At 53.5% G+C, this 14,435-nt stretch overlaps 5 protein-coding genes across 5 annotated transcripts; 2 read left to right on the top strand and 3 right to left on the bottom strand.

Annotated features, from left to right (window-relative positions):
• Positions 1 to 95: 95 nt before the first annotated feature.
• Positions 96 to 1,447, bottom strand: BO86DRAFT_437384 (isopenicillin N synthase family dioxygenase; the record flags this gene model as incomplete). The annotated part of the gene is made up of 6 exons (XM_025676057.1): positions 96 to 164; positions 218 to 389; positions 442 to 578; positions 657 to 1,082; positions 1,135 to 1,242; positions 1,295 to 1,447. 6 exons carry the CDS (start codon positions 1,445 to 1,447, stop codon positions 96 to 98), a joined length of 1,065 nt encoding a protein of 354 aa, XP_025524833.1.
• A 737-nt stretch (positions 1,448 to 2,184) lies between these two features.
• On the top strand, positions 2,185 to 5,987 carry BO86DRAFT_367669 (mannose-ethanolamine phosphotransferase GPI13). Its single transcript, XM_025670166.1, has 3 exons — positions 2,185 to 2,341; positions 2,419 to 2,737; positions 2,812 to 5,987. The coding sequence occupies exons 2-3, from the start codon at positions 2,517 to 2,519 to the stop codon at positions 5,780 to 5,782; spliced, it is 3,192 nt and encodes a 1,063-aa protein (XP_025524832.1). The 5' UTR covers positions 2,185 to 2,341; positions 2,419 to 2,516; the 3' UTR covers positions 5,783 to 5,987.
• A 140-nt stretch (positions 5,988 to 6,127) lies between these two features.
• BO86DRAFT_391389 (GIG1 family protein) lies at positions 6,128 to 7,609 on the bottom strand. The gene is made up of 4 exons (XM_025672580.1): positions 7,108 to 7,609; positions 6,804 to 6,986; positions 6,527 to 6,711; positions 6,128 to 6,451 (listed from the first exon to the last, which is right to left on the bottom strand). Exons 1-4 carry the CDS (start codon positions 7,403 to 7,405, stop codon positions 6,314 to 6,316), a joined length of 804 nt encoding a protein of 267 aa, XP_025524831.1. The 5' UTR covers positions 7,406 to 7,609; the 3' UTR covers positions 6,128 to 6,313.
• Positions 7,610 to 8,386: 777 nt separating this feature from the next.
• Positions 8,387 to 9,520, bottom strand: BO86DRAFT_170917 (nicotinamidase). Its single transcript, XM_025666504.1, has 2 exons — positions 9,248 to 9,520; positions 8,387 to 9,156 (listed from the first exon to the last, which is right to left on the bottom strand). The coding sequence occupies exons 1-2, from the start codon at positions 9,296 to 9,298 to the stop codon at positions 8,500 to 8,502; spliced, it is 708 nt and encodes a 235-aa protein (XP_025524830.1). The 5' UTR covers positions 9,299 to 9,520; the 3' UTR covers positions 8,387 to 8,499.
• Positions 9,521 to 9,981: 461 nt separating this feature from the next.
• BO86DRAFT_391387 (DNA-dependent ATPase RAD26) lies at positions 9,982 to 14,207 on the top strand. The gene is made up of 3 exons (XM_025672579.1): positions 9,982 to 10,388; positions 10,453 to 10,526; positions 10,593 to 14,207. The coding sequence occupies exons 1-3, from the start codon at positions 10,179 to 10,181 to the stop codon at positions 14,041 to 14,043; spliced, it is 3,735 nt and encodes a 1,244-aa protein (XP_025524829.1). The 5' UTR covers positions 9,982 to 10,178; the 3' UTR covers positions 14,044 to 14,207.
• Positions 14,208 to 14,435: the final 228 nt, after the last annotated feature.

Below are 14,435 nucleotides of genomic sequence, written 5' to 3'. Positions count from 1 at the left end.
TAATACAAAGAAAAGCATTGATCAGCACAAATCAATCATGATAAAGTAGTTGGTGAAAGATGCGCATTACCCGATTTCGTTGCTTATGTCCAGGGTCAACGTTGTTCGGCCGGCGGCCGTTGGCCGTATCCAACATACGTGGCTGCCAATTGACGGCGCACCCACTTTGGAACCATGTCAGTGGCAGAACTCAAATTGCCATTGGAATATTACTTACCTCTCCCGCCTCGAAAGGCTTTTGACATGCCGGGCTGTCTTCTGATATGCAGCTGGGCAAAACTGATACCGTGGTGTTATAGTCCACCCCAAAGAAAAAGGGGATCGTATATCGCTCTTCCCCGGTGATATTGATAACCCGGTGTACAGTCGATTTAAATCTTCGGTTTGTCCTGCTTATTTTCAGCTACTATCTTCCCTTCGCAATTGCCATACTGATTTTACCACATGGACAAACAATCCGCAATGTTAACCACCAGCGTGTTTGGAAGGGGCTGAACAGTGATCCACTCTTCGCTAGAGTTACGCACTTGCAGGGCTGGCACTTTGTCCTGGGAAAGAATGGTGATGCACTCATAGTCCTGCATTATCGATCAGGGTTTCTGGAAGGCACGGAGCAAGATGCTGATCTATATCAATCAGGAGAACCATGAACTCACCGTATGAGCGCCCAAGCCGATCCTGGACGTATCATTTGCCGATTGTGGAGGATAGTGTAACATTCTGGATGTTGCGCCTGGGTACTCCATCATCGGGTCGAAGAACTCTTCTGGCAAGTCGAGTGCCAAAGCAAAGATTCGCATCAAGGACCGACATAGAGTTAATGCCTCTGCGAAGTATTCGATGTAAGTCCTTCGAAAACCAGGCAATTCGTCCTCAGAGGGCCACTGGTTGTCGCCATAGAGACCAAAGTCATCAGATGGAAGGGAGTCATGCGGTTCTCTTTGAGGATCTGCTGCAAGCTCATAGCCCACATCAAAGGACTCCGAGTACGCTCCAGGTGTGCTGACATTGTCAGGGTCTGGCTGTTGAAGCTCGAGTCCAGTCATTTGCTCAGCATACAGAGGCATGAAGCCGCGAAATTTCTGGCCTATTTGTCAGAATTAAATCCACACAGAGAATTCTGGTCAGAGTGACCTTGGAGTTTGCTATGGAATATTGTGATTTCCGGTCGTCTGGGAGAGCGAAGAACTGGCACGCTGCTTCATGAAGTGCGGAGATAGTCGCTTGGGAAATTCCATGATTCTGTCGGTCTATGTTAGTCGTCATTATACTGGCAGATGTTGAGCTATCCGACCGTGATATAGAAAAACCCAACTTGCATACAGGCATCATGGATTTCTCTTGCTAGCGCTCGTCGTTCATCAAGCTGGGGACTGCGCAGATTGGTCAGATCAATGACTGGAACCCTGCTGAAGTCTCCCCTGACTGAGGACTCTGGAAGTGACATATTGTCTTATTGTGAAGAATGGAAGCTTGCATACTCGATTGAAGAGGAAGTCACAGACTATGCATCGTGCGGAGAATGAGGGGTCAAACAGTTATACGAGGGATGTCAGTCCGATAAGCCTCGCGGGCAGTTCGATTAAGACTACTAAGATATTGACTGTACAATGACTCCTGATAGACGATAAGATGACATGAGATTGTCGCCAGAATTTGGAGATAACATCCTGGACTAGTATCTTGACTTGCCCGTGCATTGGTACTGCAAACATATATTTTAGGAACTAGAACCAAGATTGACACAATATCTGTAAATTACATGGATCAGCTCTCAGTGACGTTTTGCTCTCTGAATGTTGCGTTGTAATTGAACATCAGCTACAGGATAGCTGATCCCCCCACCTAAGTTGGGTTGCATACTGGGCCTATGTATGGAGTATGCTCTGCGTGCATTCACAACATGGGGGAAACATTGCGCGGAATAACAGGATCGCCGAAACGGGCGTGGTGGGCGAGTGGCAGACCCGCTTTCTACCGCACAGGGTTCTTTGAATGTTCCGAGCCGCTCCGGCCAATGAAGGCGGAAATATTGGAGGAAAGGAGGGGATGCCGAAAGCGAAAGCGCCGATTTCCCGACGTCACGGGGGTTGCGCATCGAGTCCACTGGATTCTTTCCCTTACCCAATGCTTCGTTCCTTCTCCTCAACTGCGCGATTTTCGCCCCTGAGACCTCCATCACCTTGACCGGATCGATTCATACTGCGCGAACCATGCTCGCGCCGTACTGAGCTCCCCCCCCATTCCGTTCGTCGAAGTGTCAAGCGACAGGGAGAAGCGCAATCGCGAGAAAAAAAAAATAGGAACCGCAATTACCTCCTATTTGTGTCAATGAGTTCTTGTTAGTCTTGAAGATCTTCTGAAGCTTCTCAACGCAGAACTCTCCAAAACAAAAAGCTAACCAGATCCTTGTTTTAGGAGCCATTGACCTCCCTGTTCTAATGCCACACACCCCGCTCTTCGGCTCCACGTTTGTCACTCACCCACCCCATCACAGCTAAGCATCGCATCCTGTGATGATGTCCTCAACCGACACAGGCTCTCGCCGTGAGAGTCACCATATGGAGAATGCAGCGACCGCTTCTACAAGCTCTCCAGGGCGAGCCTCAGATCGCACTGATCGCAAAACACCTGTGCCCAAAGTATCCAACAACAATGCGCAAAATTTTTTGAATGGCTTGGAAGGGGACTTCAAATTGAAACACTTGGGTCTTCTCGGAGTGCTTGTGTGGTTCTTGTAAGCCACACCTTTCAGACCCAAACTCCCTGATAATCAGCGAAATCGCGCCGCTCATGCTCGTCCACCAATAGGTTTCTGCATGTCGTGGGGATATTCTTCTTCACCAAAGGGTTCTTGTTGACTAGAATGGTCCTGGAAAACAAGTCTTCATGCGATGTGCTTCCATTAGCCGATACAGGTGTCAAGAAAAATGACGGGTGTTGGCATAAGAAGTCATTTGACAAGGCCGTCGTTCTCATCATCGATGCCCTGAGATATGATTTTACGGTTCCCTTTACCTCGGATGTGGACGCGGGATCAGACCCCCTATTCTATAATAACATCCCCGTCCTCTACGAGACAGCTGTGAACAAACCGGAAAACGCCTTTTTGCTTCCGTTTATCGCTGACCCGCCAACAACCACGCTGCAGCGGCTGAAAGGACTGACAACCGGAACACTGCCGACTTTTGTTGATGCTGGCTCCAACTTTGCCGGAACAGCCATTGACGAGGATAACATTGTTGCTCAGCTCCGCGCGGCCGGGAAGACTCTGGTACATTTGGGTGATGATACGTGGCAGTCACTCTTCCCCGACTACTTCGATGCGAATATGACACGCCCTTATGATTCATTCAATGTTTGGGACCTGCACACTGTTGACAACGGCGTGACGGAGCATCTCATTCCCCTTCTCCATCCTGCTAATGCCACCAAATGGGACGTTGTCTTCGGGCACTATCTCGGAGTCGACCATGCGGGCCACCGCTACGGACCCAACCACCCAGCAATGGCCGCGAAGCTTCAACAAATGGACAAACTGATCCGCGATGTGATGGCAAAGCTGGACGACAAAACGCTTCTGGTAGTCATGGGTGACCACGGCATGGATTCCAAGGGTGACCACGGCGGCGAGTCGGATGATGAAGTAAATGCCGCATTGTGGATGTATTCGAAGAAGGGCGTATTTGGGCGGACCAGCGAAGAGAATGCCAAGCCGCCCGCACAGGCCAGCAACCGGTTCATTCCGCAGGTTGATCTTGTGCCCACGCTGTCTCTTCTTCTCGGCATACCCATCCCTTTCAACAATCTTGGTTCGCCGATTGAGGAAGCATTTGTCGGGCCTAATGGCAACAACTGGAAGAACCTAGTGACTGTTAACCGTCTGACTGCGGCTCAGATCAAACGCTATCAGCAAGAGTATGCATCGGTACGCGGGGCGGAAGAAGGCAACAGCCTTCAGTCAATTGAATTGTGGAATGCAGCAGAGAACGACTGGCAGAATATCCCCTGTGTGGGCAAATCCAATCCCTCTACACTGCGACCGGTCTACGACTCGTATAGGCACTACCAGCGGAACACCCTTCAAGTTTGTCGCAGCCTATGGGCCAAATTTGACGAGTGGAGTATGGCCCAGGGTATCGCTATTCTGCTTGCTGCAATCGTCTTGCTTGTGTTTTATGCACGTGGTATCAGGACGCGGCAGACAGAGCTCAATAACGCTCTGCTTACATCCGTTGGAGCAGGCACTGGTCTGGGTGCTATCACTGGCGCTCTGCTTGTGCTTATAGGTGTGGGTGCTAGCCCGCTGATCGAAGAATCAGTCTTATTCGCAGCCACAGGAGGAATCCTCAGTGCTTCATGGTCTTTGTTCTCCAGCCCCAGGCAACTAAAAGTGCCTCTACCTAAGACATTGTGGGGTTGGCTTGCTATCGTCTTCACCGTTGCACAGTCTGTCGGCTTTGCTTCTAATTCTTACACTATCTGGGAAGATGAAATACTCTTGTTCTTCCTTTCAACTTTTGGTGTTCTTGCTGGTGTATCTTCGATGCGCCAGAAGTTGACGGCGGACCGGGTTCTAGGTGTCTATCATTCCATTCTCTTCGTCATCTTGGGAAGAGTGGCATCTATGTCTCGCCTGTGTCGCGAAGAGCAAATGCCATTTTGTCGGTCGACTTACTACTCGTCGGCAACATCTTCGACCTCCGCCCCTTGGCAGCTCATCATCCCCCTGATCTTGGCCTTTGTACTCCCGACCGTTGTAAAGTCCTTTTACGCAGGTTCGAAATCGTATCAAGGCGCCGCCCCTCTCTGGATCGGGTCTGCGTTCCGACTGGGGCTATTCGTGGTTGCTGTCTTCTGGGTGCTCGAGGGTGCCGACGATGGTGAGTGGCTACCCGTGAGCAAGGAGACATTGAAGTCAAGCCGGGTCTTCCTGGCTCAGCTTGTCCTAGCTCTGGCTTTTGTTGCAGGCACGACAGCGTTTATCTACACCAAGCCGTGCATCAGCATCAACGTCAGCCAGGGCAACAACGACTCTGAAGCCAAGGGTAAAACATTCTCGTTCTCGTCAGCAGGGAGAACGACCGTCACAATCTTGGGTTTCGGCAACGTCTATGGAACGCGGTACTTTCTCTTGGTCGTCAACTTCTGCCTTGGCATTATCCTTATGCAGAAGCCCATGGGCCAGGGAGCGATGGGGCTGCTGCTCTGGCAGATCCTCTCCTTGCTCGAAATCCTTGACACCAACGGCCTGGTGACTAGCAATTCGTCGATCGGACCAATCATCTTGGCGGTTCTGGGCTCGTTCTACTATTTCAAGACGGGCCACCAAGCCACGTTGAGCAGCATCCAGTGGGAGTCCGCTTTCATTCCTCTGTCCTCGGTGCAGTACCCTTGGTCTCCGGTCCTCGTCGTTCTCAACACCTTCGGTCCCCAGATCCTCACCGCGGTCGCCGTTCCCCTGACCGTCCTCTGGAAGCGGCCTCTGCAACTCAGCGAGGAAGCCACGTCGACGAGCAAGGCGAGCAACCCGGCGATCCGCATCCTCTCCGACGCCATCCAAGCGGCGAGCACCTACATCTTGTATTTCGCCACCATCAACGTGGCAACCACGATGTGGGCCGGCCATCTGCGCCGTCACCTCATGTTGTACCGGATCTTCAGCCCCCGCTTCATGATGGGCGCCGCTGTACTGGGTGTCGTCGACATTGTCCTTATCTTGTTCTCCGTGGCCGGTGTGCGGTGGAGCATACTTAGCGTCGGCGACATCTTTGGGTGGTAGAGTGTTTGGCCTCTACCGGTCGATTAGCCCACCTTGGGGCCATTCTTCTTCCCTTGTTTCAGCTCTGACTGTCTGTCTATTTACTTTCTTGAAGCTTGGATATGACGGATATCAGCGGAGCTTGTAAAGTACATTTGAACTTGCATAATTTCCATCCAGCGCTTGGCAGGCGGTGGCGCTGATAAGCCAACTGATAGAACTTGCGGTATATACTATGATAATCATTAAAATCAATTCAATACTTTCTCTGTTCAAGATAGGTGATTAGCAGCAATATTCTCGATATTAGTAGTATAGTTCCTGGGTGTGCTAGTCAACCCATGGTTGTAGTGCGATAAGGCCATAACAAATTGCACTACGTTAAAATTCAAAGCTTAAAGAAAATTAGCCCTATATGATCGCAGCACGAGCAAATCATCTTCCAACATCAAACAACCTCCTTTAGCAAGTCTATGTCAGATCGCGCTAATATCCCATTCAATCCGCTTCGGAGACCCCAAGGTCGCAACCTCCTTGAACCAAGCAGCCAAGCTACCCGATCACGTGCGCCGGGCAATCGCCGCGGGTAATCTCCTCCAAAAACGCGGGCGGGGGCCGATACAGCATGACATGGAAATGCTCGACGGCATGGACCGACTTGAGCGACCGCCAGTTCCGGAACCAGGTTACCTGGGGAATCACCTCATGATCAGCAAAAACCGCACTTCTCCACTGACTCAGACCCCTCCAGAACAGAAAAGTTACCTGCTCCGGCGCCATGCGCGCATGGAACGTCCGCCGCACGAACCCGTCGATCTCGCGGCGCGCGCGCGGCGTCAAATCATCAACGACCGGATCCTCCTCCAGCGGGAATTTGGTCCACACCACGAGGTGCACGATGTCCGGCTCGAGGCCGTAGGGCCAGTCGTTGTATAAGATGCGGAGGTCCTCTACGTTTGTGGATTAGGCGGGATTAGCTTGTACCTTTTGATCGAAGTTTCTTTGTTGTTGGAATGAGTCGGAGGGCACAAAGGAGACAAACCATCGAACTCGAACGGCCGCCCCTTGGCCCGCAAATCACTCTGCCGGCCTTCCCCCCACCGCAAGCGCTCCTTCACGACGAAGCGCATGATCGACCCGTGCTCGGCGATGATCCGCTCCTTGTACTCCAGGTACCGGCGCAGATCGCTGGGGAGGCGCTGGAAGCGGTCGATTCGGTTCGTGCCTGGCCATCATTCCCATCACCGGGGGATCTCGGTTAGCGACTGGGTCTGTGACGCAAATAGCTTCCGCTATATGAGATAAACGAATACGATACGCGACGCAACGCAACGCAACGCACATACGGACGAGCTCTGTGACGAGGTTCCATCCTTGTCTTTGGTAGAGGTGGTCTGGGGTTGAGAGGATGTCGATGTTCTTTTGCGAGATGTCGCGGAGGTAGCTGGGACAGGTGGGGGTCCATTGGGACTGGGGGATGTTCATGAGCCAGTAGGGTAGGGATGTTTCTTCTGGTGCTTCTTCTTTGGGGGCGTTGTGGTTTGAGATGGTTGGTGTGGGGGAGTCGGTCACGCTGGCTAGTGGGAGTTTCTCGGTCAGGTATCCCTGTCGCTGGCGCGGGGGGAAGGCCGTTGTTGTTGGCATTGCTGCGACCGTTGTGGGTGGCATCTTCTCTCCTGAGTTAAGGTAAAGTGGAGGGTTGCAGGGTGGGGATGTTTGTTCGGGACGAAGGTCTAGAAATGAGGACAAGGGAAGGATTCTGGGCACAATAAAAGGAGCCGCCGAGGTGTATACAGCTTTGACAGGTAAGTGAGAAGGGGAAGAGGGCGGAGGGAGGAGGGAGTGTGATTTGTAGGTAGTTTACCCCCCGTAGCTTTCACTGTCAACCTTATTCTGACCCTGTTGGTATGACCTTAACGGGCATTGCGGCGGGTCCGGAAGTGGCAACTAATGGCGATCATTGGAAAAGGCATGGATGTGCAGGGCTGAGAAAGGAGAGTGCAACTGCCTGATGATGATTATAGGTAGGTGAGGAAGTCAATAAGGCAGACGCCGAGTCCCTGTGCATTCCTGAATGAGGCGTCGATATTGTCTCTACCGATAGAGTGGAGTGTACGGAGTACGGAGTAGATTGTCACCTCCTTTGTTAGGGGTAGGTATAGTGGGTTGACTTCAGGAGTAAGTCTCATCTATCCAGCTTAATGAAAGTCATATGGTGTGCCACTTCGATACAATATCTCGATAGCATATATCCGGCTCGCCAGTAGGAGTCTGCAGTGACGCCTCACTCCGAGTCTCTGGTTGATGGTTCTGGGTCAGTCAGAGACCCCTTCCCCCCGGGCCGTGAAGATCATCGCCCGCATCCGGAGTACAGAGGCTGTCATCAGGCATGTACAGTACTCACTGTACAGGACACCGTGTGTGATAGCAGTCCGATAATTGGGTAATTGGGCCTGCACATTCAATCCTACAGTATCCAAACAGTATGACGGAGCCGACCTAAATTTGGCCATCCTCAATGATCATCTTAAATATAGTATAGTCTAGTGGTAGAAGTGACGTGCCAAGTGAGTTGTTCCCCACAAAATAACAGTTTTTACTTGGCGAGACAATCCCAAGCATTCGGGGCTCTTTTAGCGCCAGTCCAGTCACCAATCCATCGCCTTCCCAACCAACGCACCTCCATTAAACAACCCTTAAAACACCCCTTCCCCCGTGCCATTCAAAGACTCATCGAATCACTCAACCAAACCCGCAATCTCAGGCCCATCCGACCTCACAATCACGACCCCGGCCTCCCTCAACTCCCGCCGCGCCTCCTCCCATCCTTCCCCGGGATCCACGCACCGCGTCGCATCCTCCACGAAATAACTCCGAAACCCGGCCCTCGCCGCATCGATCGCCGTGCACTTGACGCAGTAATCGCCCGCCACCCCTACCGAGAACACCGCCGTTACGCCCCGCGCCCGCAGCTCGGCCTCGAGATCACAATCCACCGAGCGCCGGTTCCGCTCGAGGCTGTTGCGGTTGCCGAACGCATCCGCGAACACCGAGTACATCTCCACGCGGGCGTCCAGCCCCTTCCTGACGAACAGGTCGATGCGCGCCGCGTCGAGCTCCGGGATCAGCGCCGCGCCCGGCGTGTCCGCCACGCAGTGCACCGGCCACAGCCGCTGCGGTTTGGTGTCGGTGTGCTTGCCCGGCGCCGGGTTGGTCAGCGTGATGGTACACTCGAAGGGGACGTTGTTGGGCGCCGGGTGGTTCGGGGCGAAGGAGATGTGGTCCGCCGGGTGGTAGTCCTGCGAGGAGACGCGGAAGCTGAAGCCCCGGTGCGCGAGGAGCCTGTTGATCGTTGGGGCGAGGTCGCGCGCGCCTTCGACGGCTAGGGAGCCGTTCTGTTTTCGGGAGTCGTAAGTGGTTAGTTTGAGTTCTCTAGTGCTTTCGTAGATTGGATTCGGGGTTTTTTTGAGGGAGGAAGAAACGTACGGGCGGACAAAAGTCCTCTTGCATATCGACTACCACTAGTGCTGCTTTCATCGTAGAGAGGATTTGTGCGATCGGCAGATCGGAATTCGTGAAATGTGGTTTGTGTAAGGCTTGCCACTGGCTCTTGCTCAGGTGAGGTTTATTTTTATGGTGTGGATCGTCGGATGGGTTGATTAGACTATAGGAACATGTGTGACTGTAGGAGGCCGCCCCTAATCGAGGGGATCCATCGTTCGATAGTGTCAAAGTTCCCCGCTATGTTATCTTAGTTCAAGGGAGGTAGATGGACGCGCAAGCGGTCGCTGGAACCAATCCCATGTGGCTTGGTCCGACCGCTATCAGCTGTGAAACCGAGCTTTGAAAGCCAGAGTAAGATGTCGTTCATGAATTCTAGAACAGTACGGAGTATGTAAAAAGTTCTTTTCGCGATCGCTGGCACTATAAGGATAGCTGCAGCTGGATGAGCATAATTACACAGCAGATGCAGGCGACCCGCTAGTCGATCGGTGATTGTTCTCGTGCGATCTTGTAGGCACAGTTGAGCAGGGAACGACTTATAGACATGCTTCTTATGATGTTAGATACTTGTGTACTTGGACTCTCTGCTGTGCTACAAGCACCACCAAGTCTGTAGGGAAATGACGTACTGCACAGGCAAGAGGCACGTGATCCGATCCAAGTTTCTAGGCAACCCGTAACCTGAGATCTCAGGCACTGATGATCACCGCCTAGGTCATCGCTCACAGTGTGTGTTGCTCTACAGCAACCCACCGTAAGGCTCCACCATCATCATCTTGAATCGGATTCCTGGCCTGTACTTTCAAGTCTACTTCAAGGCCGCTAGATCCGCTCTTCCCATATAAGCTGTAACCGCGCAAGGAAAAGCAGCAAACCTGGGTCTCAAGAGATATGATTAAACGCCGATCCAATCATGGATGACGAAACGAGTATTAAGCACGAGGCGGAAGGCTCAAGTGCCCCAGACCCTGTGAAACAAGACCCAACGAAGTCGTCTGACGCAGCTGTCACATATGCACAGTCGTCCGGACCCTCAGTGGCGATCAACGAGGCGAGCCGCTTGAAAGAGCTGCAGGCCGATGTCCGCGATCAGGATGATCTGGAGAGAGACATCGCCCGCCAGGCAAGTAGCATGGCCCCACATGCGATGCACCTCTGGACGAATGAGTTAGTAACCACGCTCGCAGGCAGACAAGCTGCTCCTGGAACAGGCCGATGAGCGCGACACCAAGAGACTGGAGCGGACTACCCGCGAGAAACAGTATGATCACTCCGGCCCCCCTCCGTGCTATGCTCCATAGAGCGGCGCTCACTGTTCTTCTCGCAGGAAGGTCGAGTCACAGATCTTGAAACTCCACCAGCGGCTTTCCCAGCCCATCGGGACCGCCGCGAGGGTGCGCGCGCAGAATGAACTCCAGACCCTCGAGTCGCGCAACACGGCGTTGGCCAATGACCTTGTCGATATCCAGCAGCGCATCGTCGACAGAAGTCGGGAGCAAGAGGGTGGTGGCGAGGCCTCGAGAATCGGACGCCTACCTAACGAGTCTCGGAGGGACTACCTCATTCGCACGGGGAAGATCACCCCTTTCATGAACATGAGTCATGGCCCGGACCACGGTCCGCTTGCTAGTCTGCAGGATGCTCTTATCGACGCCGAGGACGAGCATAATGAGGCAGAGGCTCTGGAACGCTTCAAGGCTCGATCGGCAGTCTCACACCGGAACCTTGTGCAACCGGGGTTTGATTTCGATGTGTCCAGTGGCCCTGACAGCACGGATCTGTCGGCGGACACTCGAAGTGTAAAACGTCGAAAGCTGGGGCATGCGCAGCCCTATAAGAAGATTCATGAGAAACAAGAGGAGCTGGGTTATAGCTCAGAAGCTCCCGGTGGCACTCAGTCGGAGAAAGATGATGACTCCAATTATGTGGCGTCGGAAGGTGAAGAGTCACAGCTCGATTTTGAAGAGGACTGGGCTCCTGAAGGGCAGCCAGAGCGAGCATTGTCCCAGAAGAAGAAAAGTAAGACGTCTTCTGACGAGATGGAAGACTTCAGCGGGCTGGACGATGGCAACGAGACAGTGTATCAAACAAGACTGCAATCGTGGGTCAGTCGCAGGAGTGCAGCAAGAGAACGTGCGCGTAAGACCCAACAATCAAGAGAAGATGGCGATGTGGCCATGAATGAAGATCCGGTTCCAGACGAAGATCAGGAACAAGACGAGTGGTTCAAGCCTCACCCAACTGTCCCAGATATGCATTTTGACAACGGATATCGTATACCTGGCGATATCCATGCCTTGTTGTTTGACTATCAAAAGACTGGAGTACAGTGGCTGTGGGAGTTGCAGCAGCAGCAGGTTGGTGGTATCATCGGTGATGAGATGGGTCTGGGCAAGACCATTCAGGTCATTGCGTTCATCGCTGGTCTGCATTACAGCAAACAGCTCACTCGGCCTGTGGTCATCGTGTGCCCCGCAACCGTCATGAAGCAATGGGTGAATGAATTCCACCGCTGGTGGCCCCCTCTTCGCGTCTCCATCTTACACACCTCAGGCAGTGGGATGGTCAACCTTCGAAGTGAAAGTAGCAGGGAGGACGCATTACTGTCCCAGGCCTGGAATGCTGCCACTTCTCGCCGTATGCCCAATGGATTGAAAGCGGCGCGCAGAGTCGTTAAGCGCGTGGTCGAAGAAGGACATGTGCTAGTGACGACCTACTCGGGTCTACAGACCTACGCCTCTCTTGCGATCCCAATTGAGTGGGGTTGCGCTGTTCTGGATGAAGGCCACAAGATCCGCAACCCGAATACCTCGATTACGATTCACTGCAAAGAGCTTCGGACGCCACATCGGATCATTCTTTCAGGAACCCCCATGCAGAATAACCTCACAGAGCTCTGGTCGTTATTCGACTTCGTCTTCCCGATGCGACTGGGGACTCTGGTGAACTTTCGCAATCAATTTGAGTTCCCGATCCGTCAAGGTGGTTATGCAAACGCCTCGAACCTGCAGGTTCAAACCGCCGTCAAGTGTGCTGAGACTCTGAAAGACGCGATCAGTCCCTATCTTCTGCAGCGCTTCAAGATAGACGTGGCTTCAGACCTTCCCAAGAAAAGCGAGCAGGTTCTCTTCTGCAAACTGACCAAGGTGCAACGAGAGGCATACGAGGCATTCCTTGGCTCATCCGAGATGCAAGCTATCCTCAACAAACGCCGACAGGTCCTGTACGGTGTTGATATCTTACGAAAGATCTGCAACCATCCCGACCTCCCAAGCCACAAACTCCAGTCCTCCGCAAAGGACTACGGAAGCGGCAGCAGATCTGGCAAGATGCAGGTCGTAAAATCACTGCTTGAACTATGGAAGGACACTGGACACAAGACCCTACTCTTCTGCCAACATCGAATCATGTTAGACATCTTGGAAAAGTTCGTGCGGGCGATGTCTGGATTCAATTACCGCCGAATGGATGGCACTACCCCGATTCAGCACCGGCAGACGATGGTTGATGAGTTCAACAACGACCCAGACCTTCACGTCTTCCTGCTTACGACCAAGGTTGGCGGACTGGGTGTGAACCTCACCGGTGCGGATCGGGTCATCATCTACGATCCGGACTGGAACCCTTCGACAGATATGCAAGCCCGCGAGCGGGCGTGGAGACTGGGGCAGAAGCGGGACGTCACGATCTATCGACTGATGACGGCCGGGACCATCGAGGAAAAGATCTACCATCGTCAGATCTTCAAGCAGTTCCTCACCAACAAGATCCTGAAGGACCCCAATCAACGACAGACATTCCAGATGAGCGACTTGCACGATCTCTTCTCCCTTGGCGAGGATAACCAAGGGGCCACCGAGACCAGCAAGATCTTCAAAGACACCGCAGCCACGACCTTCAAGAACGGCGACAACAACAATGTCTCCAAACCCACAGCCTCAACCGCTGCAAACCCCGCAGACGTTGAAGACGAGAAGAGGGACATCCGCAAAGCGGCGGGCGTTGCATCGATCGAAGAATACCAAGGCGAACAGGAACAGCAGCAGCAGCAACAACAAAGCGACTCCAAGCCCACCGCCGGCAGCGGCCCGGGTAATGCAAACCAAGAAGCGCGCATCATGGAGAAGATCTTCGCGCGCTCCGGCGTGCACTCAGCGCTGGAGCACGACCAGATCCTGAACGGCAAGCGCGTCGTCCGGGCCGATCCCAAGATCATCGAGGCCGAAGCCAAGCGCGTGGCCGCCGAAGCAGCGGAAGAGCTCCGGCGGGCCGGGGAAGCCGCGCGGTCCGTCCCCATCGGCACGCCCACCTGGACCGGCCAGTTCGGCGTGGCCGGCCGACCCGAAGAGCGGATATCCTCCCCCTTCGCGAGAGGAGGCGGCGGCGGCGGCGGCGGCAGCAGCGCGAGACGGGCGGGCGCCGGCCCCTCGTCCGCCAGCATCCTCGCCAATCTTTCCTCTTCTGCCGGCGGCGCGGCCTCGCAGAGACCTTCTCCCGCCTCGCGCAGCAACACGAACAGCCCGGCCCCGTTGGCAACGTCGTCGCGGGCGGCGCCCAGTGGGATCGACTTCATCACCCTGCTGCGCGACTTCATCACGGCCCATGGCGGCTCGGTCTACACGCAGATGCTGATCGACCAGTTCAACCACCATTGCACGACGCCGCAGAAGACCGCCGAGTTCAAGGAGATGCTCAACACCATTGCGGTGCTGGAGAAGGGCGGCCGCAGCCGACGCGGCAAGTGGACGCTGAAGCCGGAGTATGCTCCGAAACGATAATATCTAATGTGCTTGTTCGTCGATTTTCGATCCACCGATATGGGTTCATGATTAGATGTATGAATAGATCCTTGGGAAAAGAGGGCTCGTGTGGGAAGATTTGCAAGTTCTCTTTTCTTTTCCGATACAAAAATAACTAGCTTCAAGCAGCGATTTTAATGAAGATTAATATTACCCTTTCCCAAGGCCTTCCAGTAGGTCTGGTGACTGGTCTACACCACCTACACCACACTGCAAACGTCTAAGCCTGCAAAGGTCGGCTCGCGAGTCTAGTCGGTACTGTACGTATTACCTGATCTCATAACAATCATGGCATACTCACCGCTACTGCCGGTATAGGTCTATATATATCACGAGCTACGTCCTACTTGGACCCCCCTGCCATACCCAAG

The sequence above is a fragment of the Aspergillus japonicus genome (genome assembly GCF_003184785.1).
Source record: "Aspergillus japonicus CBS 114.51 unplaced genomic scaffold BO86scaffold_51, whole genome shotgun sequence".
NCBI lineage: Eukaryota > Fungi > Ascomycota > Eurotiomycetes > Eurotiales > Aspergillaceae > Aspergillus > Aspergillus japonicus.
Note: the sequence above shows the minus strand (reverse complement) of the source record. Positions and strands in the feature narration are given on the sequence as shown.